Source organism: Manacus vitellinus, unplaced genomic scaffold (genome assembly GCF_001715985.3).
Source record: "Manacus vitellinus isolate BGI_N305 unplaced genomic scaffold, ASM171598v3 scaffold_4_pilon, whole genome shotgun sequence".
Lineage (NCBI taxonomy): Eukaryota > Metazoa > Chordata > Aves > Passeriformes > Pipridae > Manacus > Manacus vitellinus.
The window spans coordinates 18,828,684-18,856,445 of NW_021940604.1; the positions used below are offsets into that span (position 1 = coordinate 18,828,684).

Below are 27,762 nucleotides of genomic sequence, written 5' to 3' on the forward strand. Positions count from 1 at the left end.
CCAGCATCATGTGAAGATGGTGGCCTTCCAGAGGAATGAAAGCAGCACTTTCCTCTAAACAAAGTATTGTGGCACTTTTAGGGTGTTCTCCTGTTTTTGCTAACAAAGTAAATCACTACTGATGAATCTTACAAAACTAAAGCTATAAAACAGATTAGCAAAATTTAATATATATATTGCAAGTTCAGTATGCTCATAACATGAATTTATTTGGGTTTGGACTGGTGTATTTTGGTATCCTTGCTCATCTAAGACTAAGTTAGTTGCTAAAGGCAGTCAAACAACATTTGGCTAATCCTGTTTTACCAAAACAGATCAGAACCAGCTGATGCCTTCAAGTTTTAACTTACTGTGGAAATTGTTTCTAAAAAATGTTCATATTTACCACTAGAGGCTGCCACATACCTTTTCTATTGAGGTAGAAATGCATCTGTCACCAATGCAAGAACGTCACATAGAAAGGTTTGTGTTTCAGCTGAAAATCTGGTTTTCCAGAGTCTCCACAGAAACAAGCAGAAATACAACTGAAGTTTTCAGCTGGTAACATTGGACTAAGAGTGTAGTTTAATTTTCAGACACACCTCTGCACTTTGACTTTTATTTCATGAATGCAGAATTAGAAGCATTTTAAAAAAATGAAGGATTTTATATAATGCACAGAAAATATTGTGGTTTTAAATTTGAAATTGGTTTTCACAGCATTCTACTTTTGGTTACATATTTAAAAAAATCTTGCATTTTTTGCCTAACTTTTTCCACATACTGTACCTGAATGGGGTAAAAGGCTTGTGAAAACCGAAATGTAACCATGTCATTAAAGCAAAAATTAATTATAAACAGTAGCAGTTGTGTGTAAATGTCTTATAATCTCTCTTCAGTCTATCTAGCAGTCATAAACCCAGTTAAGGTCTCTTTTCTGTGTAGTATGGAAATTATATGGACCCATAGTTGAAGTCTCTGAAACTTCCCCAATTCTACTTTCTTGTTGCACGTTATAATCCAAACCCAGAAATCCTGGAAGAATATATAATTGAAAATTATTACATTTAAATGTAAACATTAATATGTACACCAATAAAATGAGTCAGAGAAATTAAAATAATAGAAAAGTTTAAGTATTATATATTTCGAGTAGTCATTAAACAATAACAATAAAAAAGATATATTTTTATTATTTATTTTTTAATATGAAAAATAACAGTTCAGACATGGAGAACTTAATGATTTTTCTTTATGTTCATCTGTAAGGTCTCATAAACGAAATCAAGCATGGAAAGGAAAAATAAGTAGATCTGATTGTTTACAAACCTTGATGTAAGATTTAAAAGAGTAACTTTTATTTTGCTTGCCTTTTTGGATGTTCATTTAAATTTGGATTGTAATGCTATGCATGCTGGCACAGTTAAGCTGAATATAGGACTATTTAGTACTTCTATTATTGCTATGCAGCAGTGGGGAAATTGAGTTGTCTCTATTACAGAAAGTCATTTGTTATTGGTAATTGGTGAGTCATTTGTGTACAGATATATGTAGGAAATCCTTATCCCATCACTTGGGAAGTAAGGAATGACAACTCAGTGGAGAAAGGTCTGTATTGGTTGTAAGGAAAAATGCCAGGTGCTCCTTCCCCTCTTTTTGTTCCTGAAAGTGCCAAAATTTGTCTGATTGAAAGGTATGTGCTAGGGGCCAGGGGCAACTGTCAAATTCTAAATCACACTTTTTGCTAAAGTTTTGGCCACACCTGAGACTACATGAATTAAAAGAGGTTAGAAGGAAAATGTCCCTCTGCTTTATTTGTTTACACTTGTGCATTTGACAGCATTTTGGACACCATCATTTCTCCCAGTAGAGTCAAATTTCTCTGACTGCTGGTGCAAGTGCTTTCACACAGTCGTGAGAAGCAAAACCATTTTCTAAAACAAGAGATGTGATTGTAAAAACACAGGCACTGACAGAAGCAAAAATATTCTTCATTTTTAAAAAGTGCTAGGTCTGAGAGTGCCAATTCCTTTGTGGTAATCTTTGTCTTTTTAGACACACACAGACAATTACTTGTATACCTATAAGTATTTGTCATGTGTATTTTGTTTCTGTTGAAAATGTACTGTGAAAAACAGTTCCCCTCTGAATTGTGAAAATTATATATTGCACCTTGTGCTTTTACCTTTCTCTGTGCATTTTTCTGAATCATCAGTTCTACTATGAATATAGTAGTAAAAGTAATTTATTAAAATAATATAGATACTTTAAGTGTACAGGTGGCAAATCACATTATTTCTAGGAGAAAATGCCATTTGGCTACCTTTCTTTGTTTCCTGGAAATAGAATGAAGTGTGCTTTTTAATATGGGTACATGTATTAGAGTGCCTATATACAAAGGCAGTGTAAGCCTGTGTTTTGAAGGGTTGTCCCTGAATTCTCCCCATGACTGAGCAAATCCAGGCACTGAATCATGTTGTTCGTAGAGGCAGGATTGTAAAGGCCAAACTGCTCATTCATTGCTTACAGCTATATACGTTTTGTTAGCTATCAACCAACTGGATTTCTCATCTGTAGTCTTACAGTTGTTTCCCTCTCTTTAGTAAATTCGATCATCCCCACATTCTGAAGTTACTCGGTGTGTGCCTGTTAAATGAACCTCAGTATCTTATACTGGAGCTGATGGAAGGAGGGGATCTACTTAACTATTTACGAGGAGCCAGAAGACAAAAGGTAGGGTAAGGAACTGCCCTTTCTCAAAGTCCATGCTGACGTTCAGCTGTTTCTGTACCTGCAAAGTCTGAATTGGTTTTTCCTTAACACCCTGAGACTTCAATATTGAGTACCAAGCTTGCATTCAGTGGTGCTGTGAAGAAGAGTGAATATCATTAGATTACTGACCAAAATCATAGTTTCAGTTGAGATGTCTGCTGAATTTCTCTCTGTCAAAATCATAACCAGTCCTTTGAAAAGTGATCATAAATAATGGTGGTCATGTATGTGGTCTACTAGGCATCATAGGGGTATTTTGTCTTTAAATAATAGCAGTATCATTAAGGTGTGAGGTATAGTCCACACATATAAGATACTATCCCCATATCCTCAAATTCTTTAGAAGGAAAGAGAAAAGAATAAAGAATGAACAACTTGAAGCAAATTTTTTCATAGTTAGTATGCGGATTAAGAATGTGGATGGTAGGACCGTAGGTCAAAACGACTCAACAATGAAATTTTATATCATGATAGCAATTGTACAGTTCATTAACATGATCAGATCAAATCCACAGTCAGTATTGAACTGTACTGAAATGTATATACATGTACTCTACTAGACATACATCACACTGATTAATACAGCAACAAGAAAACCTGATCTGATAGTGGGAGGAAATTTTCAGGATCCCATTTCTTCCACAGCTCTGAAGGTCCTAGGATATTTTTAGTCCCAAATCAAAGAACAGGATGCATTCACCTTCCTTATAGTGTAGTGATTTGGCAGTTTACCCTGCTCCTAATTAATATTCACTCTATTGACATATAGAGATTTTACATCTCTGCTTCTACTCTTTTGGAAAAATCCTACACATTTCAAATGAGGAAACAATACCATCTTTACATAGGGAGGTTGTCATTCTGAGTTGGTAAAGCTGAAAGGCATGATTAACCTCTGTCTTTCTTTCTTGTAGCTCCAGAACCCTTTACTGACAATGACTGACCTCTTGGATATATGTTTGGATGTTTGCAAAGGCTGTGTCTATTTAGAGAAAATGCATTTTATACACAGGTACAGAACTCACGTTAGTCTTCATAGATTTACCCACAGAGTCGGGACTAATTCTCTTAACTGGGAAAACTGCCTTGAAAGATGTCACAATGTAACAGGAAAGGGGAGAGCACTGGAGTAAAATCTAATGTTACACTTTTCTCCTAAATATCATCTGCAGTTCTCTCTCAAAATGCTGGGCTACTCTAAGATCTGAATCCAGGGCTTATTGAACCCTTAGCAAGAATCATACCCTGTGCAACAGAGAGAAGGGCAAGTGGAGAGATCCAATTTACTGTCCTCATCTGCCTAATGGGTAGCTTTAGAGGACACAGACTTTTCTCAGAGAAGTACAGGGAAAAGATGAGAAGCAACAGGTACAACTTACAGTGAAGGATATTAGATAATGTTGTTCACAATGCAAGATCAACCACTGAAACAGATTGTCCAGAGGGGTTGCATCATCTCCAGTCTTGAAGATACGCCAAACTGAACTAACTGAGGTCTGAAGTCCCATGATCCAACCTTGAGGTTGGCATGGCTCTGAAGAGAGGGTTGAACCACGTGACTTACAGACCTGAGTTATTCTGCAATGCAAATTCCATCCTCTTTTTTCTGCCTTACAAATCAGGGACCTGGCTGCTCGAAACTGCCTTGTGTCTGAGAAGGAATATGAGAGCTCCTCCCGGATAGTAAAGATTGGTGATTTTGGGCTTGCCAGAGATGTCTACAAAAATGATTATTACAGGAAAAGAGGAGAAGGCCTACTCCCTGTCAGATGGATGGCTCCTGAAAGCCTTATTGATGGTGTCTTTACAAATCATTCTGATGTCTGGTGAGTTACAGCAGCTACACAATTGTGGGAATAATATTAAATCCCACAACAAGAAAATATTAGTTAGTAGGAGGAATTACAAGGTTGTATATTTCCATCTCTAATAATATTTAGGCTAAGACAGATTTCCTCCTAAGTGATATTTTAATGGGCTAATGAAAAGTTTGACACCACAAATATATGATATATATGTATTATGGGTATATTTCTTTATGCTTTGAGTTCTAACTTTGGATTCTGGATTCAAAGTCATGAATGTCACTTATGTCACTTAAACAATTTTGTACTAGGCCCACAATGTGGTTTTTACTTGATTGGACAGTGAATCGACTACCTGCATGCTGTTCCATTTTGTTTTCATTAGGTTTATTGGCACTTCATTCCTACAGCCAAATACCCTTACCGTTTTACCCTCCTCAAGTGACTTCTTTATTTTGAAGATCAACTTTCTCAGTGTCATCAGGGGAAGGTCAAAGCACTTTGCTGTGGAGGTTTACCTAAAGTGTGTATTTCAGTAACTTTGAGTGTATGGTGAAGAAGCAGAGACCCACTGTCAGAGACATGAAAAAAAAAAAACCAAATAAAACCAGATCCACAAAACCTGAGATTCACACAAGTTTAGATTTCGTGGCCACAGGTACTCAGGTGGGTTGTACCCACCCATCTTGTCCAAGTCCTCAGCCCCTGTACCAATCCATTTGACTGCCACTCTTGCACTTGTCTAAGCAAGTCGTTTAGTGCTCTGTGCCAAACCAAATGAGGTGCTGATTGCTCCATGAGTGGGGCTTAGGAGAACTTGTCTCCCTCCATTTAAAACGTCACCTCTAGAGATTTCTAAACACTTGTTTAAGTGAGGACATGCTCAGTCAGGCAGTGTTGCCCAGGGAAGATGTGGGTACTCAGTGTCTTCTGAGCTGCGTCTCACTGAGCATGGGAAAGTGCGTCGGTTCTACACATCTATTTTAGCTGTTTCAGAGACTGGCTTAGGGACAACAATGAATTAAGACTTCTAACTTAATTTTTCTGAGTCTTATTCTTAGGTTAGGCATATTTTAGCTGTTAATAAGGAGATTATTCATGATGACTATGGCTATTAATTTTTCTTTCTTTTTTTTTTTTTATGTCTTGGTGGGCTTTTTAGGGCTTTTGGAATACTAGTGTGGGAAACATTAACTTTGGGTCAACAGCCATATCCGGGTTTGTCCAATACAGAAGTTTTACACCATGTACGATCAGGAGGAAGGCTGGAATCTCCAACCAATTGTCCTGATGACCTGTAAGTTAATTTTGTTTAAATGTTGTTGATAATATTTATAAGAAGCAAGAGACCTGTTGCCAGTCATACCCACGCAGAGCTCAACATCGTTCCTTTTTGTTTCCAATAAAACAGCTAGCTCTGGTAGCTGCCAACCTCCTGTTAATTCATCCAGCAGTGCAGCCTGTGAACAAGAATATAAGTGTTGAAGTTGAATGGCGAATATTGGTCTTTTAAATAGAGTTTCAGGGACAATATAAAGTCAGTCTTGGGCATGAATCCGGTAGTAATGTGAGAACTGCCTGGGAGTACCTGACGGTATTGGTTAAAAGTTAAGATGGCTTCAAAAAAGAATTTACTGGTCTAGTAACAGTAGTTATAACTGGCTTTCTCAATGGTAGATGCAGGAATTAGGCTAATATTAGAATATATGTGAAAAATAACCTGTGCTCTCTTTATAGATAGAACTCTTGCAAAAACCAATAAGAAAAGCCGAAGCAGTACAGGAAAAGGGAAGTCTGCAATTCTGCTTAGTCTTTAGCTGGGCTGGATAAATAAAGCCTTGAATTTCTATTTGTCTCTTGAGCACAAAATTCAGGTTTAATTGCAAAATTCTTGCAATTAAAATAATAAAATAAATACATCTAGTGGATCAAACCCATACTGACGAGAAATGTGTAAAGGAGGAAGCTGAATGTGAACTCAACAATCACTCAATATTGTCTAATTTCATTTCTCAATTTCTTTATTACCCACTCTGTCCCAACAATGCATGTGACAGCTGGTCCTACAAATAGAAGAGGCTACTGAACAATTCTTACTCCTGGGGCTGAGGAAAAGGCTTGAGAATAATTCTGTGATTGGAAAACCAGTATTTCTCTGATAGATTTCACAGATTTCAATTACCATACTCTGAATTCCAAAAAAGATGATTATTTATTATTATGTAGATATAGCTGAAACACCATAGTAGCAATTAATAAAACCCAAATCAAACCAAAACAATCAAAACACCAAACCAAACCAAATAAAACCAAATCCCCCCAAGCTTTAGCACTTGGAGGAACTGGAAAACTGAAGAGATTAGAATTTTAAGAACAGAGGGAAAACTGGAAGTCACAGAACAAATGAGAGCCCAAAGCCATTTTATTTTTGAGATCTTCTTCTGAAAAAGGATTCCTCAAAAAGTTTCTGACAGCTCTCCTGCGAATAAAAAAGGATAGGAGGCAGCTATATCCCTGTACTAATCTGACATTCAAGCTTAAGCAAAGGCTCATAAGTTGCCTTAAAACAAGTGACCAAATCTTAAGAAAACTTTGCTTGAAGTAATTTTTAAGGTGCCAGATCTTGAACTTAGCATAGCATAGGGCTTAAATACTGGTCTGCCTGTTGTAACTTGTAGGATCAATGCCTAAGAGTGGGAAAGCCAAGGAGCTGATGAGCTTAGGCTCTTGTACCATCTTTTATCTCATTTGGTGAACACTCAGCACCTGCATGCAGCTTCTGTCAGTAGCATAAATAGCTTTTTGCTGCTTTCCTAGGTCATTAATGGCATGCTGGGATTCTTGACATTCCTGTTTCCCTCCTTGAGGTTTTGAACCTGCATCAGGACACCAGCCGTCAGTAATTGTCTCCTCGGCACTTTGGCTTGCTCATTGTCATTTGACAAAACAAACCATCACTGACAGGAAAAGAGTTCAAAGGCCAAAGTACTTCAGCTGAGAAGTGTTTAGGAATCTGTGGTAGGCTTACACTGCAAGTGCAAGTAGGGCTGGCACAGAAACTTTGGAGTGAAAAAGCACTAAGAAAGTGGGATTGGGATTTTTTTTGGCAGGGGAGAAATTCTCTCCCTTACCTCCACAAGATTTTGCTCCAGGGACTAATCATCTACTCTTCCCCAAAGAAGTGTGGATAGGTAAAGCGTGGTAATGAATTGGAAAAAGGGGCTTGGGGACCTATAAATGATACTCGTTTATTGAAATATGAATTAGATCTATGAATGGAGCTACATTTGCAGTCAGATCCACATCTGGTACAATCATTTGAGTGTGAGACTTGCATGCAAGAGAATGCCAAGGTTCGGACTGATCCGAGCTAACATAGATCCTCAAAGTCTGTGGATTACAGTCAAGAGAATTTGTACAAGCACCATACCACTTGCTGACCTGATTTTGCAGTTTCACAAAATGCTCAGTCCCATGCAAATTTGCACAACTGACTTCGATGAAGAAATTTTAGTTTGGTAACTAAAAGCTTTTTGCTATTTGTCTCTGGGAATGGCCCCCTGGAGGGACTAAGAGAATGAGAGAGAAGAAGGCCTTGATCAGAATGCATCAGATGAAAGCAGAAACTCTTCTTCATCGTAACAACTTTTTCTAAGAAAATCCCACATTGATTATATTTTCCATTTCATGGGAGAAAAAATTGGTAATGCTGCCCTATAGCTTCTGTGCTCTGTAGCACATTTCAGGAATTGTTCACTTTCAGCTTCCAGGACTGGATACTGAGTATTAGTTATTTTTTTTTTCCAGGCCCTTGAAATTTAATTTGCCCCATGTAAGCAGCTCTATTGGACATATGGTTGTCAGTTGTTGCACCCAGATAAAACACAGGTGTGAAGTGTAGGTGTGTAGGTTTACATCTAGGTGTAAAGGCTAGTTCTTAAACCTAACATAAACCTTTAGCTGATGCTGTGTTTGGAACTGTTATTTTGCACTTTTTCCTGAAAGGCTTTCCCTATAAAGTAGGGGAATCCTCCAAGTCTCTTTCTTATGCTAAAATGATGCACTGTTTGCCAACATATGTTTGGATCCCCAAATATATAGGAATATGTACAGGATAAAAGCTATTGTTTATAAGCAACTTGGTATATTTACCTGGCTTTCACCGTCTTGATTGACCTCGTGCTGATGCATTTCTGAGCTAGTGGAAGTTTATGTTGTGTGACTTAAAGCTTTCAATATCATAGCATGACTTGAAAGCTAAATATCGTGCCACAAATAGCTGTACATGCAAAATTTGCAGATATATTTTGAGACAAGAAGTTTTTGTCATTAGAAACCAAAGGCCTACCTGAATTAAATACTTGGTGAAAAATACCAGTTCTACCTGGTATCGATATTTTAAGACAACTAACAAGTAATTTAATTCAGTAAATAAAAATATGAAATATAATTAAAAAGAGAAAATTACAGTACTGAATGTTTCAGCAACAATTAATATCCCCACTCCATAGCAAAACTGAACTGCTTTATAAAGCAGATTGTCCAATAAAAAATTAGTTATTTATAAAGACAGTGATTTGTCATAAGAATACAAAAATATTCAGAATCCACACTCATGATGTTCTGATTCATAAATTAAAAGAAGGTAGATTTAGATTGTATATAAGGAAGAATTTTTTTATGATAAGAGTGGTGAAAGACTGAAACAAGTTGCCCAGAGAAGTTGTGGATATACCATCCCTGGAGCTGTTCAAGGCCAGGTCGGATGGGACTTTGAACAACCTGGTCCAGTGGAAGATGTCCCTGCACATGGCTGGCAGGTTGGACTAGATCATCCTTGAAGGTCCCTTCTAACCCAAAACATTCTATGAGCCTATGACTTATGTATAATTTCCTGTTTCTTTCTTCTTCTGTTGGCTTATGGCTGGCTGTTTCTTCCTTTCAGTTGAAGGAGCAGTGTACTCCATCAGCTCTTTTACTTCATTGCTACGCCTTCCACAAGGCTCTGCTTATGAGAACCCAGGTGCTAACCTGGTGGAGCACAGCACCTGAATTCATGTATTTTGCTTGGATATCCTACCAACAATCACAACCAGAAAGCAGATGGTTTGGCTTCCAGCATCCAAGGCTGAAATTTAGTGTGACAGACATTTTGCAGACAGCAGAAGGAAAACCAATTCTTTAACCTCATTTTGAGTCCTATTCAGTACTTTTCATTCTATATTTCCAGTGTCATCAATAACCAGTACACCTGAAAGCAAGCAGATGAAGTGATTCAGAGTGTTATGAAGCTACTACCATTTATTAGATTCTTAAAATGGATTTGCAAAATTTCATGGGATCATTTTCAAAAAACAGAATTGCTCTGTTCAGCTTGGAAACCACTAGATACAGGTCAATGAAAAATGGTTCTGAAACAATTTTTCTACTCACATTATCATCCAACACTAATATTTTAATGAGAAATATCATTGAAAAATCAGAAGTCAAGAGATTTTTCCCAGCTGTCACTAAGGGTTTTGTAAAATACCCAGTTGTGGTGAAGGACAGCAGTTACTTTTTAAGATGGATAAGCAAGGATCTGAGCAAGCCAATTCATTTCACATAACAGAGTAATGCCCGGTATCACATAGCAGTAGGTTTGGGAGCGTGTTTGTCAGGGGAGGGTTTGAACTTAGGGCTTAGAGGTAAATGCTCCACATTCCATGAGCAGCTTCCTGAACAGGCCTTTCACTGGCTGCTTTCTGGTTTTGAGACTCTAAGACCTCTTTCCACTCCCAACACTTAGCATGTCCAGGTGTTGTCTGTGTTTTGGTTTTCAGCCTGTCTCCCACTGGCTTTTGTAGGATTTGGTTCCTTGACTAAGGAATAAAAACCAGCCCTATCCTTTATACAAACAGGAGGTAAAGTTTTTCGCTGAATGGTAGAGATAGTGTTGTACAACGTGGGCTAGAATCCCTGCACCCAGAGGAAATTTATAGCATTTTTGCCTTTGATGGGAAAACTTACTCCACTTTGTTTTAGTCTGGAGGTAGAAATCTAAATTAACACTCACTGTGCTGGAGGGTTTGCCTTGAACTTCCTCTAAATTTGAGGTAACATGAGTTGAAGGAGGATTAAATAAGTTAAAATCTTCAGGTTCATTTCTGGATTTACGCTTTTTTTTTTTTTCTGTGAGAGAATTTCCTCCTTCTCTGCTTCCTTAGAAAATATTTCTGGCTTTTTCAGTGAGAGTAGATGTTAATGGCAAGTGTGGTTTTTAGTGGTGGTGGGTTTTTTTGTGTTTTGTTGTTGTTGTTGGTTATTTGTTGTTTTTATGTTATAGCTGCTCCCAATCTCAGAAATATCCATCTTTGAAAAATTAAAAGGTTTTAAGGTGAGTATTCCTGACATCTGATCTTTAATTTGTTTTTCCTTTCCTCAGCAGCTGATGATAATCTTTGTACCACATAGAAAGTTTTCAGGCCAAGCTTGCTTCTCAGATGTTTAATGGTAAGTGTTGAGATGAATGATTCTATTATCGTTAACGTTTGCATTGTAAATTTTTCTTTTTCAGATGTGATTTAGTGACAAGATGCTGGTCCCAAGAGCCTCACAACAGACCTACTTTCTCTTATATTCATGCCAAACTGCAAGAGATAAGATACTGTCCACTGTCCTTCACCCACTACCTTGAAGACAAAGAGGCATCAACTGGAGTCATCAACCAAGCTTTTGAAGGTGAGTCTGGGCCAGCACCTGTTCTTATGGCCTCTTCCCTGTGAGCAAAGTGGAATTCAGCAGTGCTTTTCATTGCATTTGACACTGTCTCAAATTCTTTGCCTGTAAAATGGAAACAGCAAAGTTTACATGCCATTGCAAGACTCAAAATCTTTATAAAGACGTGATGGGACCAAAGTAAGCCAACACTGATAACCCACCATTTCATGCTTTTTTAGCAGCTGATTTTTCACCCTTAGGCTATAATGAAAAGCTTTATTTATTTGCATACATTGGAATTCCTTAGTTTCTTTAAGGGTATCTTTGTTCTGAATAGTGGCATTCAGGAAAGAGATACTTAGTCTGGCACAAATCTAAACCTGGCATTAGGTCAGGAAAGGAGTACAGCCAATCAATTAGGCGCTATGCCCAAGCTAATAGCCTTTAGCTAATAGACTTTATCTCACCTAAATGCAACTGTCTACAAGCTAGAAGTCTCATCTAAGATACTCTTCTAAATAGCTCTGTAGTCAGAAGTAGAAACAGATATCTCCAGAAAGTGATAACTCCTATGTTTTAGACATGTATCCTAGCATGAAAGGAGTCACCTTTTGCTTTATTCTTCACTAATGATGACTGGTGTCTAGGTGACTTGCTATATTCATGGAGTGAATACAAAGAGTCACAGGGTGGGTAAGATTGGAAGGGACCACTGGAAGTCATCTAGTCCAACATCACTGCTCAACCAGGGTCCCTTAAACACTTTACTCAGGATCATGTCCAAAATGCAACATCTCAGATACAGTATCTCAGTCTAGATGTTTAATATTTGGATGGCTACAGGAACACAACATTCACTGGGTATGGGGCTGTACTGATTCAACTGCTCACACCTACTCTTGAGCTACTGTGGTTTCTAGATAAGACATCCTGTGCTGTGTTCCGTAGCTCCACAGGTGTCAGAGACATCAAAACTAAGGGAGTTAAGAAATTCTTGTGGCATTACATCCATATCTGTTAAAATCTTTAGCAGGGCTGAAAATTCTAAAGAGAAGGCTACCCTTTTGCTGCTTAGAATTGGGGAAAGGGGCTGGAACATAGGTTGCTGTCCTTTTGGTGAAGCAGGTGGCACAGATGTAACATGAAAGAATTTTAGTTTCAGTCTCTGCAAATCTCTGTTTAACATGTGTCAACTAAGCATGATCTTTCCCTTGCTGTTAACTTGCTCAATCTTGGTAAATAATTGCTTTCAATGGGATGACAAATATATATTCTTAATGTAAAAAACATTAATTTGCCAAGATTTCAGGTTCTACCACACAGCAGAGATCACAGAGAAAAAGCCATTGCTTTGTTTGTTTGCCAGGAACAGAAGTAGTATTCTTAGAAATGACCAAGTTGTTGCAAAGGGAAATATGGATTGAGGCTTCCATGAAAAGTTTCACTTTAAATGACAAAAAATTGATAAAATTAGTTTACTGCAGAAAATGTTGTTGTATAATGGACTTTCAAGGTTGTCCTAACAGTAGTAGTACTCCATAGTGTATGTTGTATTCAGGGAATCTGTTGATGGTGGTCACTTTTAAAATCAGACTCCATTAAGTCTGTTTACAGTAACTTAGTTGGTAAAATCAGGCCCACTCCAGTAAGCAGGGTAATTCAGTGTAGGCAGAGCTTTGGCTCTCAGAGCTCATGCTTGGCACACTCCCTCCCTGAGCCTTAGACTTTTAGCCACTAGATGCTGTGTTTCTTCTTCTGGCTTTCCCCCATTCTTCCCTTTGCTGTGTACTTGACTGAAGGTCTAGAGTCCTGGTGATGTCTTAATGTTGTTGAATTACCTGATCAGGGAGACGTGCATGTCAGTTTTCTGTAGCTGTCCAGCCTTAAATTAATTCAACAGTTTTTCTGCCTGCAGTGTAAATCTCATGCAGTGGAGTTCAGAGAAATGTGGACTCCAGAAGCAAGATTGATTTAAGCAAGAAAAGGCCACTCAGATTTTAGCTAAGCTTCCAGACTAAAATGTACGCTCCATTATGACCCTGTCGAAAACAGTTTAGGGTTTGGAATATGTCTTAGTTTGTAATTTGTAAAATATTGTATAATAAGTAAGTGATTTTAAAAATTTGCACTAATTTTTAGCTGGAACTAAGTGAAGTACTTGTGTTTGTAGTAGTAGTAGAAAGATGAGAGGCAAAACAAATCCAAAAGACTATTCCATGATGGATTGTCCTGGACAACATTTTCCAAAAATGTTACACGGTCGTTGGCCTTTGTGTGTAATGAAACTCCTATTATGAGCCTCCTGCCAAGAAATGTTTGCTCTCACCAGGTGACCTGGTTCCAAAAGAAAGAGACAAATGTCAAGCAAAGTGAAACAACATGCCTCAAAATAACTGTGATACTTAGCCTTACATGGAATCATACATCTTTCCAACTGTCTTGAGTCTTTCCTGCTTGTAGGTAGCCACACCTTTAACAGATCCATACATGCTGTCAGTGCTTTTCATAGGTGGAAGAGCTGATTTTCTCAATAGTCTTAATGCCAGTGCAATATGACTCACAGATGGCAAGTGTGGGTGAACTAATACAGATAGTATGTTAGTGGTCTGGGCAGTACTCTAACAGGATAGCATGGGGATGGCAAAAGAGACACATGCTGTGCTATTGCAAGAGTCACCCTTCTAAAGCAGGTGTCAAGTGTCAATAAATACGCCTGAGCAATACCAGCACCTCCTGGCACTGCTGCTTTGGAAGGGAGGGAAGGAAACGCAGGACCAGGGTCTGCCAGTCTAGAGTTTTTCATTCTAGCTCTTACAGGCTTTCCCAGGACATTAATTGTGGGCTTAAAGTAGCAGTAATGATATTTATTTGAGTGAGGGCAGCACTAACCAGCTGAGTACTGAGACACCAGTGGGTTTTGAATTCAATGGGACTTTACTGAGCAGAGGCCCTGTCACCAGAGTCCCCATTCATTGCTGAAAGATAGTCTGTTCTTCCCCCATTTACAAGAGGTGCAGTGTGCTAGAAGGATGGCTCTGCATTGCTGTAAAAATAACTGGACCATCTATTTTCAGACATAAGTTTTTACATTTGCACATATAAGACAGCACTGTATTTTTTCAGGTCCCAAGAGTGCCTCTTTACAGACAGAAACACCTGTTTGATTTGGCAAACATTTTTGCCGACATCAGACAACTGGGCATTAAGCAGCTGGAGCGACTCCTTGCCTTTATGACCCAGGAGGACTATTCTTATCAGGGCTGCTCCCCATAATTCCTTTTGGTCCTAAATGGAAAAAATGTCTAATTGCTCAGAAAAAGTAGCTCCTCTGGTGAGAGAAGATGCAGGACAGTTGGATGAAATCCAGGCTAAAAGACTAAAGACTAAGAGGAAACACATTTGGCCTCAAAATGATTTTTAAACAATTTTAAATGATTTTTAAATCCCTAAGCTGGAGATGTTGCTTGAAAAATGTGGGAAGATAAAAGAGTTAGAATTTTGTAATGTTTCCTTTTTTTTTTGTTTTTCTTTACAAAGCCAGTAACTCAGTGTATTTATTCTTTCAGCAGTTCAGGTACTTTCTAAAACTGTCACTTGTACTTTTTTAAAATCTCTGTACAAAACTTTGCACTGAGGGGATTTGATAATCACGTGATATAATTTGATAATTAAAATATAGAATCAGTGATTTCATCATTAATTATATGTTGCACTCTCTGCTGACTGAGTAGCTCCTGTTTTCTGTTCCTCATGTAAGAGTCATCAGTTTATTTTCCTAAACCCAACTGCCTTTTAAAAACTGTTCCACACAACTCTCTGAACCTAAAGTAATCACTTGGGCTTCCGTAATCACGGAAGCTTCTCTAAAGCAGATGTGTTGATAAGAGACATTTTTAAAACCTTGTATCTAGTCTCCTTTGTATTTTTCTGAAATTCAATAATCCTCTCCCCACTTAGCTTAGTGAGTGGCTGACCCAAAGCCAGCAAAGGTCAGAGAAAAGGCTTCTTCTAAAAGAGTGAGCAGTTACAACACTGCAGGAAAAGGGGGACTTGATGGTGTGATATCTTATTTGTACTCTAGATAAATGCTGTTTGATTCCAGAGGATGCATGTGAGCCATATGATGCCGCAAGTAAAGTCATGCTAATACTTTGCATTGAACTGATGGAAAAAAATCACGTGATATAATGTTATAAGAGCTGACATCTGTGTGACAGATGTGGATAGGTATAAGGAAAACTAAAACATAAGCACTGCATTCACACTATCTGTCTAGATTGTTTGATAATCAGCAGAGAGTTGTAGACACATTCAGAGGATGTTAATGCATTAAGGCAAGGATGCGAAATAAGCATCTCCACAAAGCGATTCGTTCCTCCTTTCTCTCTCTGTTGACTGCAAAAGCAGCCTAGGCAGGGAGCTTAAATTGACACATAAGATATGGGTCCTCAAAACTTGGTAAAACGAATCCTGCTTTGTGACCTGGAGAAGGAGAGTGCTTTCCTATTTGTATAGCCTTATTGCATTGCAACAAACGTGGAATTGGTCTTTTTTGTTGCTTTTATATTATTAATTATAATAAACTAGAAAAGAATCATGTTTATATCTGTAGTTCCTCAGACAGCTTCTTGCACACAGAGATTTCAGTTCACAGATCTCTAAAAAATCTATTAAAATAAAAAGAAAGGCAGGCAGTCAATGCTCCAAGCAGATTAGAGCTGAGGAAATGCAGGATGAACAAAATTCTCACTTTTAACACATTCAGTGTCTGACAGAATAGCGAAGCTCCGTGAGTCATCCTCAAACCATGCAAGATCATATGCTTCATTAGACAGGAAACACAGATATATCTCCACTGATATATAATACAGAGCGGAGTATTAAAACGGATATATATTTGTTCTATTTATATTCTTACTGGCAATGTGCAGAAATTGAAACACAGCACCTCCAGCTCCAGGTGGCCATCAGGTACCAGGAAAATATTCTCTACACAGGAACTATCTCCTTGGGATAACCAACACAGCTGAGGTAGAGAAGTCTAGGTTCAATAGACTTGACAAAGACATGTCATCATGTGCTCCTCTTGAATGTGGTCACAGTGGCCATGCCAGTAAGGCAGCCCGTCTCTTGTTTACTGCCACATATTTTGTGTGGCAGTGACAAAGGACAGAGTATGCATGAGAAAAACAGGAAGGTATTAATGAGAAAAAGCAAATGTGTCTGCACTTCTAAATACCTTACCACAGTGAAGGTGCTAAGCATTGCATGAGATTATGTTACCCAGAATCAGTAATGTCTCAGGCTGGCTACTTAGCTGGTGTAAATTGGTGGTATCACACTGGTTTCTATGGACTTTGTTAATTTATGCTAGCTGAGGATCTGGTCCTGAAATAGCTGTAATTGAAGATCAGCATCTCCAGATCAGTTTGTTCAGTCTCTACCAATCAACTTTTCTACCGACATTATTTTTCTTCTTATGTGTTGTCACCTTCTTGAATTTAAACACCAAAAAACCCCTTCTGCTTATCAAGACATCACAAAAATTTGCACCCTTCCAGGCAGGACTTCAAAACATGTTGTGAGCCCTCAGAGTCTACTAAGCAGGCAAGGAAAGACACCGCAATCATGAGGCAGCACCATGGCTACTCTGTGGCAGGAAGCAGCTAACTGAGATGCTGAGACTGGGAAGGGGGAAGCACAGATTTTATCAGGTTAGGACCAGTCTCCTCAGAGGAGGCTAAGCAAGCAAACTATTCCTCATTATGTATGAGTCAGGCGATAATAGTTTCTTGTGTCAATTAATGCATGGCTCTCTAGAGTAAGCTTCTGCCTACTCCTCAAGAGATGTATTGTAATTAATTTACCTGCAGTTTAGCTTAGAGGCTGTGATTTATGCACAAGCTTTAAACATCAGCTTTAAGCACAGCACTACCAGGAAAAGTGTCCAGAAAGGTCAAAACAACATGAATTTAAGACCTGAGACGTGTCTGTCCAAGTAAAATGCTGAGTTTTGAACTTGCCATTTTAGCTGTTGGAAGCAGTCTACGTGAGACAGCTCAGAGCTCAGTGGGAACCTGCTTCTCAACAGAGTGCTTCTCAGCCTGTACAAAGCTCTGGACTGACAGAGCTAGCCTGTCTCGTGCCCTGAAGTAGGTTGTTTAAAGTGAGCATGGGTAACTCTACACTATGCAGCAGTTCACCGTGTAGACAACCCCTCAGAATTTAAACATTTGGAGTTGACTCCCCAGCACGACTTCAGATTCCGTGAAGGTGTTTCTTGGATGTCTCCTCTTGGGGTGTTTTGTTGACTCAGCCAGGCTTTGCTTGTGAAATCTGAGGGGATCACATCACATGGTTTATCCTGCATTTACTCACGTATAATCCAGCATGACTATACATCAATCAACTAATTTTAGCAATGTTAAAACTGAAGAGAAAATAATGATATCTCATAAATATACTGGCCTGCCTCCCCACTCCAGTTTCTCTCTATCTTCCTTCAATTTCTTAATGTTTTTTGAAACGAGGTTCCAAAGATTATTCAGAATTCTCTGACTTATGGCTTCTCAAGGTGCTGGTGTGCTTCTAGCCCTCACATTTCTAGGGCAATTTCACATTTATCATGATATTTTTCTTCAATTGTTCATTTTCAGTATTTTCTGTCTCCATCCATCGTTTTGCTCCAACTAAACCAGCAAAAAGTATTTGCTTGCTTTGCTGACTTACACAACAGTCCAGCATTGCACTATATAGCTTGAGATCTTCGTGTAACTTCTTCGGCTTGTACAACAGAGCAGTGCTAAACTTTCATGGGCACTGAATACTGCGCTAAGAGATGACTCAATAGTGAAGGAAAAGGGCAGTTAAAGTTAAAAATCTCATTGTGTAATCAATAGTGAAGGAAAAGGCAGTTACAGTTAAAAATCTCATTGTGAAAATGGCAGTGTATCTTATACATGTCATGTCATAGGAGAAAAGTCATGAACACTGTATTCTTCCTCCCTCTTTGGACATGATAAGAATATTCTGCAAAAATAGACTTTCTTGATTATTTCGTTCCCAAAGCTCAAGAAGTAAAACCAGGGCAAAGTATTTGATTTTTTTAGATCTTTTTCTCTGTAATGAGAAACGCAGTTGTGCATAGGCTGAAAAAGGATTATAATATTTAATATATTCTGTAGTTCTTCAGACCTGTTGGGGAAAGAATTAGTAATGTATCTATATATCTGGTAAAAATATCTCAGTGACCTCATACTCACATTTGTGTAAACATCACCTCATCAGTTCCAGATACTTATACAGGAAACAAATCTGAATGCTCCTCTAGTGTTCTATACTTAGGCAGGTCAGCCGGCATATGTCTGGTCTGTAAATACCCAGTTTTACTTGGGTATTTTAAGGTTTCCCTCTTAAGAGTTTGCTGTAAATGTGCCCTCAGCATTTGCTTGTGTGCCTTTTTAAAAGTAACTTGCCCCTGGGGATTCCCATTAAAAATTTTATTAAACAAAAAACAAATACAAAGAAGAGCTGAACTGATTGGTAAAGGCTTAGTTGGGGTTGAATTACCAAATATTGTCATAATAGTCCTGAACTGATGAAATGAGTATCAAATTATTTTTCATTGCTGTCAGTCACTGTGGTATGTGACCATAATTTGCTATAGTTTGTTCCCAACCCTGTCTTGCTCACGGGTTTCTAAAACCAAAATTCTCTTTCAGACTTTTCCTGATAATATTGCCTAATGGACTCTAGCATGTGGAACGTATTTCTCACTGTATAACTGGGGGAAATGTGTGATTATAGTGGCATAATAAATTGTGTGTTGCCTGGTGGAACATCACAACAGTTGCAATTCCTTTGAATACATAGCCCTGAATGTCACATGCTTAACTTTTCAGTTATGAAGTAAAATAAGGGGGGAGTGTAGTAAAAGAAGGTACATGTTGTAGTAAATGCAAAAAATAGCAACATTTATAACTTGAGCATTTAGTTAACCATTTTTATATTTTTAAAATATATATCCCCTGCAATAGATTTCAAGCAACTATGTATATATGAACTGCATCAAATTAAGAAAAAATAGAAAGTTTTTAAAAATGAGAAAGCCACAATGGATTGACAAGTTTAATCTTCTAGAAAGACGGAATACTACAAGTCGTCTAGAGAGACAGTATATAATGATTTAGTAGATATAAAACTGCCTATGTTACAGGACTCTTTAGCAGTATTATTAGCAGGTTTACTACAGAGGTACAGATTGAAATCACTTTGGCTTTATGCAGTCTATCTTTACAATGAAAGGAAGCAAGTCAAGTATTCATAACTGTATTGCTGCCTCTGGAGGTATGAATGCTGATGACCAACCTTCCCCAAGTGATTTGCTTAAAGTTCTAATCCACGCAGGCATTAGCAGAACATGAATTTAAATCATCAGTCACTCCTTATGCAGTCACTAGACCAGCTTTCTCCAACAGCTATCTGATCTTGTTTGCTTTCAAATACTATATGTATATTATTGAGCTGTTGTATTTTTTCTTCTTTTTTTTTTTTTTAAATGCAGATAATGAGGCTCCATATGCAGATTCAGATAGTGTTCTTTCAGCCACATTAATGGAAACAAGGAATCAAGAGGGCTTAAGTTATTTGGTATTAGTCAAAGAAGGCAAACAAGATCAAGGAAGCATCAATTCTACTGAACTTTCTTAAGTCTGGTTCTCCCAGAGAAAGAAGAGAAAAACTCTTTCAGAGAAGACAGAAGCAAAGGAAAATATTCTGCACATCGTCATACTTACAGAGGTGTTTTAAAAAAGCCCCAACAACTTTTTAATAAAGCTACCAGAAAATATAATAAAATACTGAATGATGTGCACCAGAATAAGACAACAATTATGTATCCTTTGATTTTCTACATGTTATGGTTTGGGTGCTTACACAGGAGATAGTTTAAGGTAATAAAATATAGACAATAACTGATTTTACTGTGGTATTGATTAAACTTATGCAATCACGTATGCCTTAGGTACAGGCAGTCCTTCAAAAAAAGGGAGCACTGGTACATTGTTTCAAAGAGCAGACCAACTTGTTCATGAAAAAAAACGAAAAGTTGAAGTCTAGCTTCACTGTGCACAAGCAAGATTTTAAAAATTGAAAAAAAACATAAATGCTGAGCTTCAAATCAGAAACCTATCAATGAAGGTTGTCCACTGCTGCAGATGGTCTGCTTCACTATTTAATTTAAACAAATGCTTGCAATCATCTTGCATATTAAGTTGCACAGCAAACAGTCTGTGAATCTGGACAGTTCTGTTTTCTTACATTTCTTTTACTTTCCCTTTTTAATGTTCATCATCCTCACTTATTTTTTATGAGACTGGGTGAAGGGAGATACTTTTCCTTGGTGTGTTTCAAGATCAACTCAAAGTATATAATAAAATTAAATCTAAATCATTACTGAATAAAAAACAGGAATAAGCTTTTTGGAACCTTTCATAATGAGCAGTAGTTAGCAAATTATGCAGAGCTGTTCACTGACATCTTTCAGGAAGCTAGAAACATGTTATGATTTTATGCAAATATTTGATAATGTGGCATACTGGAGAGTAGTAATGGTGCTATCTGATGTCAGAATGTACACATTTTCAAGATGCAACTCCACTGAAGTCAAGCTTCAAAAATTTCTTAAATGGAGATTCAACACAAATAAACAAGAAATTTGGACTTTGACTGTTTTACTCAAATGAAATAGAAATTAAGATATTTTGAATTAGGATTCTTCAAAGTCCCTGACAAAGCCTATTGAAGCATTTTGTAATTATATAAATAGATTTGCTAATAACAACAATTGCAACATTTTGCTATTCTCACCAGACTGTGAGCAAGAGATAAAAAAATAAATACTGTATTATGTTTTCTTCCTCTTCAAGTGCTTCTTGATTTGTTTTACAGCCATTCCTTCCATTTCAATAATATAAAATTGCTGATGTTTACTAAGCTGTAGCATGTGTGAGCCAGAAACCAGGAGGATCCCAATTCCTTATCACCACACCTGGATGTCTTCACATGTTTGCGTAATTCCACTTAGCTAGCGAAGACTGATCAGTCAGCAAGCCACACACAAAGGTTTGGGAAAACAGTGGGACTTCGAATGATATCTTTTTTTTTAGCAGGAGAAACCTTCAATCCTGCTAAAATTTTGTCTAGGTAACATCTTTCACAGTCTGCACGAGTGCCTGTGGTGTGACATCCCAGGTGGATTCAGTTTTGTGTAGGTCTGCATTGGAAAAGGATCACAGAAGAGCCTAACTAACATGTAAACTGGGTTAGTGGGCAAGGTGAGCATTGGTAACAGACAGCAGTCAGGAGTAATGTCCTTCAGGTGTAGTGACAAATATCCAAACTGGCACAGAAAGAAAATTCTTGTTTTGTTCACATCTTGTAAGTGTTGCAAGACAAGGCTAGTTTTAGTGAAGGATTTACAACATCATGATGAGAAAGAAAGTGTCAAGTCTAATAATACACTGCTAATAAGTGAAATCTAAGGGTACTGGCCAGTGACCTATGCCTTTGGTGCAGAGCATGAAAAATTTATTGGACTGGGTAAAAACCAAATTTATCAATCCAAATCTAAGGATCCTGATCTATAAGTTGCTGAATTCAGTGGAAGACACAATACCTAACCTTCCCCATAACTGAGTCATGCTCAGTGATACAGTGTGACCATGAGCACGGCCCTGCTCATACACTGGTGATAACTCCATTGTCCCTCTCTCATTTTCCTGCCTTAAAGAAGTAAGTATGCAAATGCAACTTTTCTACTGAGTTATAGTAAGGCTGAATTTGATGTATGCAAATTTAACCTCACTTGCATCCACCCATGATGCTACTTGAAGAGAGTTTCTTAATCCCTCAGTTTTTTGTATCACCCTTCTCTTTATACATCTTAATCATTTCACCTTCTCTATCTTATTGCGGTGTTGCTTCCTCTCTTCATTCAAACTCTTCTTGATGATTCACGTTTTTCTCATCAACATTTATTCACTGTCAGGAGGTCACATCTCACCTTCAAGCAGCCATGGCCTGATGGCACCTTTTGCAGCTGCTTTTGGACAGATATAAGAGGTGATGCTAATGAGAGACCACTTTAGCATATTCTTTCTTAGGCAAGTGTAGTAGGTTGACCCTGTCTGGACACAAGGTACCCACTAAAGCCACTCTCTCACTCCCCTCTGCAACTAGACAGAGGAGAGAAAAAAAAGCAGCTAAGGATTCATGAATTAAGAGTTGGGAGAGGTCACTTACTGATCACCATCATGGGCAAAACAGACTCAAAGTGGGGATATTACTTAAATTTATTACTAACAGGTTCAGAGCAAAAGAGTGAAAAGTAAAATAATCTTAAAGACACCTTTCCCCTACCCCTCCTCCTTTCCTTCCAAGCTCTACCTCCTCCTCCCCCAGCGGTACAGGGAGATGGAGAATGGGGGTTATGGTCTGTTATTTCTGCTGCTGCTCAGGAAGAGGAGTCCTTCCCCTGCTCCTGTGGGGTCCTTTCCACAGGTGACAGTCCTTCACAGACCTCTCCGGCATGAGTCCATCCCACAGGCAACAGTTCTTCCCAAACAGCTGTCCCACTGGTCACATCTCCATGGGGTGCAGTCCTTCATGAATGAGCTGTACCAGCATGGGTCCCCCACAGGGGCCACAAGTCCTACCCGGGAAAACCCTGCTCCAGCATGGGCTTCTTTCTCCATGGGCTGCAGGTCCTTGGCAGGACCCTGCTCCATCTTGAGCCTCCCACAGGATCACAGCCTCCTTTGGATATCCACCTGCTCCAGCATGGGCTCCTCCATGGGCTGCAGGTGGGTCTCTGCAGCCTGATGGTCCTCCATGGGCTGCAGGGGCACAGCTGCTCCACCATGGTCTGCACCATGGGCTGCAGGGGCCTCAGCTCTGGTGTCTGGAGCACCTCCTCCTTCTGCACTGACCTTGGTGTCTACATTGTTGTTCACATATTCTCACTCTGCTCTTCCCTGGCTGGAATTTTTCACTGCACAATAACTTTCTTTTCTTAAACATGTTATCACAGAGGTGTTACTGTCACTCCTGTTTGGCTCAGACTTGGCCAGCAGCAGGAAGCCCATCCTGAAGCCAGCCAGCATTGGCTGCACCAGACAGGTGAAGCTTCTAGCAGCTTTTAACAGAAACGCCCCCTGTAGCTCCCCCATCGCTACCAAAACCCAACCACAGAAACCCACTACAGCAGGGAAATGGATAATACCTGGCCTGTGTTTGTCTCTGACTGTTAGTACCTCCTCCTGTGGCAGATCAAGAAAAAGAGTCAAGAAATCCTTGAGTTCAAGTGTCTTGACTTTCAAGGTAATAGGTTTTAAATAAGTATATATGGGTTTAAGGGTAATAATGTCATTTAAAAGAAATATGTGTTTAGAGGAGAAAAGAATCCTGACACGTCAGAAAGGTTGTATGTGAGATAAGGGTACAAGTAGTTCTTGTGATCACACTTATGTGACGCACTTCTGAGAGAACTCGTCTTCAAGCATAAAGGCAATAACTTGCACTCTTAGTTACTTCCTTTAAGGTGTACAGTGAGACTGAGTCTAGGTTGTGATGTCTATGTAGTAAGAGAAAATCTTTCTGGATTCCCTTGTAAGTCAGAGGAAGCCACCTAAATAAGAGGAGATATCTGTCCTAGGAAGATTCCCTCTGCAAGAGCTACAGTAACCAGAAAGTGATGTCTGAACTTTGAATCATAAATGAACAAGGGTCGGCCATTCCAAAACATTCTGAACAAAAGCATCATTCTCAGGCTAGTATAAGGCACATGAACCTAATCTTCAGCTGCTGTAAATCAGTTAAATACATTAAGCTAAGCTGATGTAGAGCAGTAGGGAAACTCTCTCCAAGTCTTTAGCTTAGATTTGGCCTGAGACAGGTAGACCTATGCCCAGCCAGTTCCTGAACAAAAGATGGCTAATCTCCTTAAGTCTTCTCCTCTTCATTTTATTGCTGAGCACCACACTATACGGCATGGAATACCTCTTTAGTTAATTCAAAGTATTTGGTTGGTTGTGTCCCCTCCCAAACTCAGTCTATTCACTGGGGAAGGGACACAGTGTGAAACAGAGGCGGCTTTGACTTTGTACAGGAACTTTTCAGCAAGAACTAAAATATTACTCTGTTATTAGTATTGTTTTGGTTGCAAATTTAAAACACAACACAAGGCAAGCTGCTATGAAGAAAATAAAAACTCCAATCCAGCACAGTCTCTAAACTGCCAGGGAAGAGGAGATGTGTGCCCTCAAGCGCTGATCAGGGGATGCCCTAGGTGAGTCTCTGGACCACAGCCAGTTAGTGTCTCAGGCTCTTCCATGTTCCTTGATGCCAGCACAGACAATTGGGGAGATCACTGAGCTGCAATGGTGAGCATGGTGCACACATGATACCACACACACAACCCATGACTGCTGGGCTCTCAAATGACTATGGCTGAGCTCTGAGCTGTGCTTGGACAGACATGGACATATTGCGTGTCTTTAATGGGATTATTTAGTCCTGCAACCACAGACTTGACATTCATATGAACAGATGAAAAATATTCTGCTTCTACCTATGATTATTATTTACTGCAATCTAACACAAGTGCTGCGGTGATCAATTAATATTTGCAAATTATTTTGTAAATGTGAGGGCAGAAGCTACTTGTTTATTAAGGTAGCATTTTCAGTGGCATCAATTCTAGTCCCTTGCCCTACAGCAGGTGGTAACACCCAACAGTCTGTGCACTTCTGTTTTTCAGGGCCGCTTGCAGGGGCTTTTCAGCTGGTCATCAGTCACATACTGATGAGCAGATCTATCCAAAACATGTGTACCTCATGCTTTCCATTTGGGATCATGATCAAGATCCTACAAAGGAAAAAAAATGTTTTATGACAAAAATATTGAGTCCTTACTGGATAAAATTACAGAAAGTGTGTGTGTGTGTATCTGCTGCTGAGAGAAAAGCCAGGCTTTAGTGGGATTCATACACTCATCCCCATGTGCCATAGAGGAAGTGGTCAGCAGTTCAACACGAGCAGTAGAAACATGGTTGTTGAGAGCTCTGAAGGGGAAATTTATACAGCTTGAAAAGATGATTTGTTGAGATACGAAAGGCAAAAGACATGATTGCTTGTATCACATTGGACTGAAAAATTTGAGTGTTCAAGATGATTTTTTGGTCTTTTTATGTTTAAATTCAGGTCTCATCTTCTCTGGGAGACATTATTGTCAGTCATTCAATGGCATGATCACAACCTTTGGGAAACTTAAAAATGACCATCAGAAGGGCAAAAGGTTGTGCTAACACAAGTTTTTTCTATTAGTCTTCGTTACCTGCAGAAACTAAGTAGTGAGAACAAGAAAGACAAGAACTAGGTTCACCTCAGCTTAACTTATCTGAGAACCTCAAGCCAGGGCCCAGGGTTGAACCTAAACTTGGTTTTCCTCAGATTTCCTATTACCCTATATAACAGAGACTAGTAACGTCTTCTAGATCACAAGGGCCCTCAAAATTTGGTTCCTTCACCACTTGTATAGAAGGGCACAAAGATCCTTACAGCAGTGTCACTGCACTCTTGCTTTCCACAGCTGTTTTACAGCAGGGAAAGTTTTGCCATCTCTTTGACTTAACTAATGACTCTAGATTATTTCCTCTTTCTTTAATTTTCCTTGACATCTGTGGCATGCTGTCTGTGATGGTTTGAGTCCTCAGTTGTGGCTTTACTGAACATAATTGGGTGAAATTGATCCTCTGTAAGTCAGGTTTAGGACTACGCATTTTAATAATAACTGTGAGGGCAAGCTTTGTTCTAAATTCAAATTTACCTCTTTCTACACAAAGCTGATATTAATTCAGCTATAACAGACCCAAAAATAGGTGTTACAGAAAAGAATATCTGTAACATAGCCCTGGCAGGTCTGTTAATGATTGAAAAGTTCTAATTCACCTTCATTTCTTTTAATTAATTCTTGAAAATTTTTGTTACCCACACACTCTGGAGTGAGTTGCAGGAGCTTCCATATCAGGTGGCTTTTTCAAATGATCATGGCTCTATTTATAATGATACTTGGCAAATCTAACTGACATTATGTTTTAACTCTAAAAAATAACCAGAAATTCAGGTTATCAAAGCCAAATGAAGATACCAAAATATTGTCATTATTACTACTGACATGACTGATATTGCTGAATAAAAAAACCTTTGTTATAACGTGTTAACTTCTTTGTGTGACATCTTCTATTTGCAGGACATTCATCACTGCCTTCTATCTTTTAGAGCGAGAAAAGAATGGTAAAATAGCCACTCTCTGTTTGGATATTAATCCCTTTGCAACACTGTTGCGCAGCTGTATTTTCTTTTTGGAATAGAAAAGAATAGAATCATTTAGGTCAAAAAAGACTTCTAAGATCATCGAGTCCAACCATTAACCCAGCACTGCCAAGTCCACCACTAAACCATGTCCTTAAATCACACATCTACACATCTTTTAAATACATCCAGGGATGGTGACTCCATCACTTTCCTGGGAAGCCTGTTCCAATGCTTGACAGCCCTTTTTGAGAGAAATTTCCCCTAAAATCTAATCTAAACCTCCTCTGGTGCGACTTGCGGCTTTTTCCTCTCATCCTGTCACTCGTTACTTGGGAGAAGGGTTTGACCCCCATATTCTTACAACTTCCTTTCAGGTGGTTGTAGAGAGTGATCTTGAGCCTCCTTTTCTCCAGGCTAAACAACCTGAGTTCCCCCAGCTGCTACTCAAAGGACTTCTGCTCCAGATATTTCACCAGCTCTGATGCCCTCCACAAAATCACAAAATCATTAAGATTGGACACATGCTGTCAACCAGTGCCTCATACCGTTGACCTTGGCTCACTGATCCAGCCTTTCTGGATCTTTCTGCAGAGCCTTCCTGCCTTCCAGCAGATCAACACTCCCACCCGACTTGGTGTTGTCTGCAAACTGACTGAGGAAGAGCTTGATCCTCTCATCCACATTGATAAAGGTGTTAAACAGGGCTGGCTCCAGGCTGAAGCCTGGGGAACTTGACTGGTGTCTGGCTGCCAGTTTGATGTGGCACCATTCACTGCCTCACTGTGGTTCCAGCTACCCAGCCAGTTTTTTACCTAGTGAACACTGCACCCATCCAAGCTGTGAGAAGCCAGTTTGTACAGGATAATGCTGTGGAAAACTGTGTCAAAGGCTTTACTGAAGTCCAGGCATACAACAGCTACTGCCTTTCCCTTATCCACTAAGTGGGACATATTGCCATAGAAGGAGATCAGGTTGTCAAGCAGGACTTGCCTTTTGTAAACCCATGCTGCCTGAGCCTGATCCTCTGGTTGTCCTGCACGTGCCATGTGATGGCACTCAAGGTGATCTGCTTCATTCAGATCTTTTCTTCAAGGCATGCTTTCTGGAATGCCTACCTCTCTATATATAGACATGAA

The 27,762-nt window shown here is 39.0% G+C and overlaps 1 protein-coding gene across 1 annotated transcript in view; it reads left to right on the plus strand.

Annotated features, from left to right (window-relative positions):
* Nucleotides 1-20,148, plus strand: part of ROS1 (ROS proto-oncogene 1, receptor tyrosine kinase) — a 71,097-nt gene extending 50,949 nt beyond the window's left edge. Inside the window, exons 39-44 of the mRNA XM_018078396.2 lie at nt 2,583-2,712; nt 3,666-3,763; nt 4,374-4,577; nt 5,719-5,853; nt 11,113-11,276; nt 19,819-20,148. Coding sequence (XP_017933885.2) covers nt 2,583-2,712; nt 3,666-3,763; nt 4,374-4,577; nt 5,719-5,853; nt 11,113-11,276; nt 19,819-19,964 — 877 coding nt within the window. The 3' untranslated portion in view covers nt 19,965-20,148. The remainder of the gene's footprint in view (nt 1-2,582; nt 2,713-3,665; nt 3,764-4,373; nt 4,578-5,718; nt 5,854-11,112; nt 11,277-19,818) is intronic.
* Nucleotides 20,149-27,762: the final 7,614 nt, after the last annotated feature.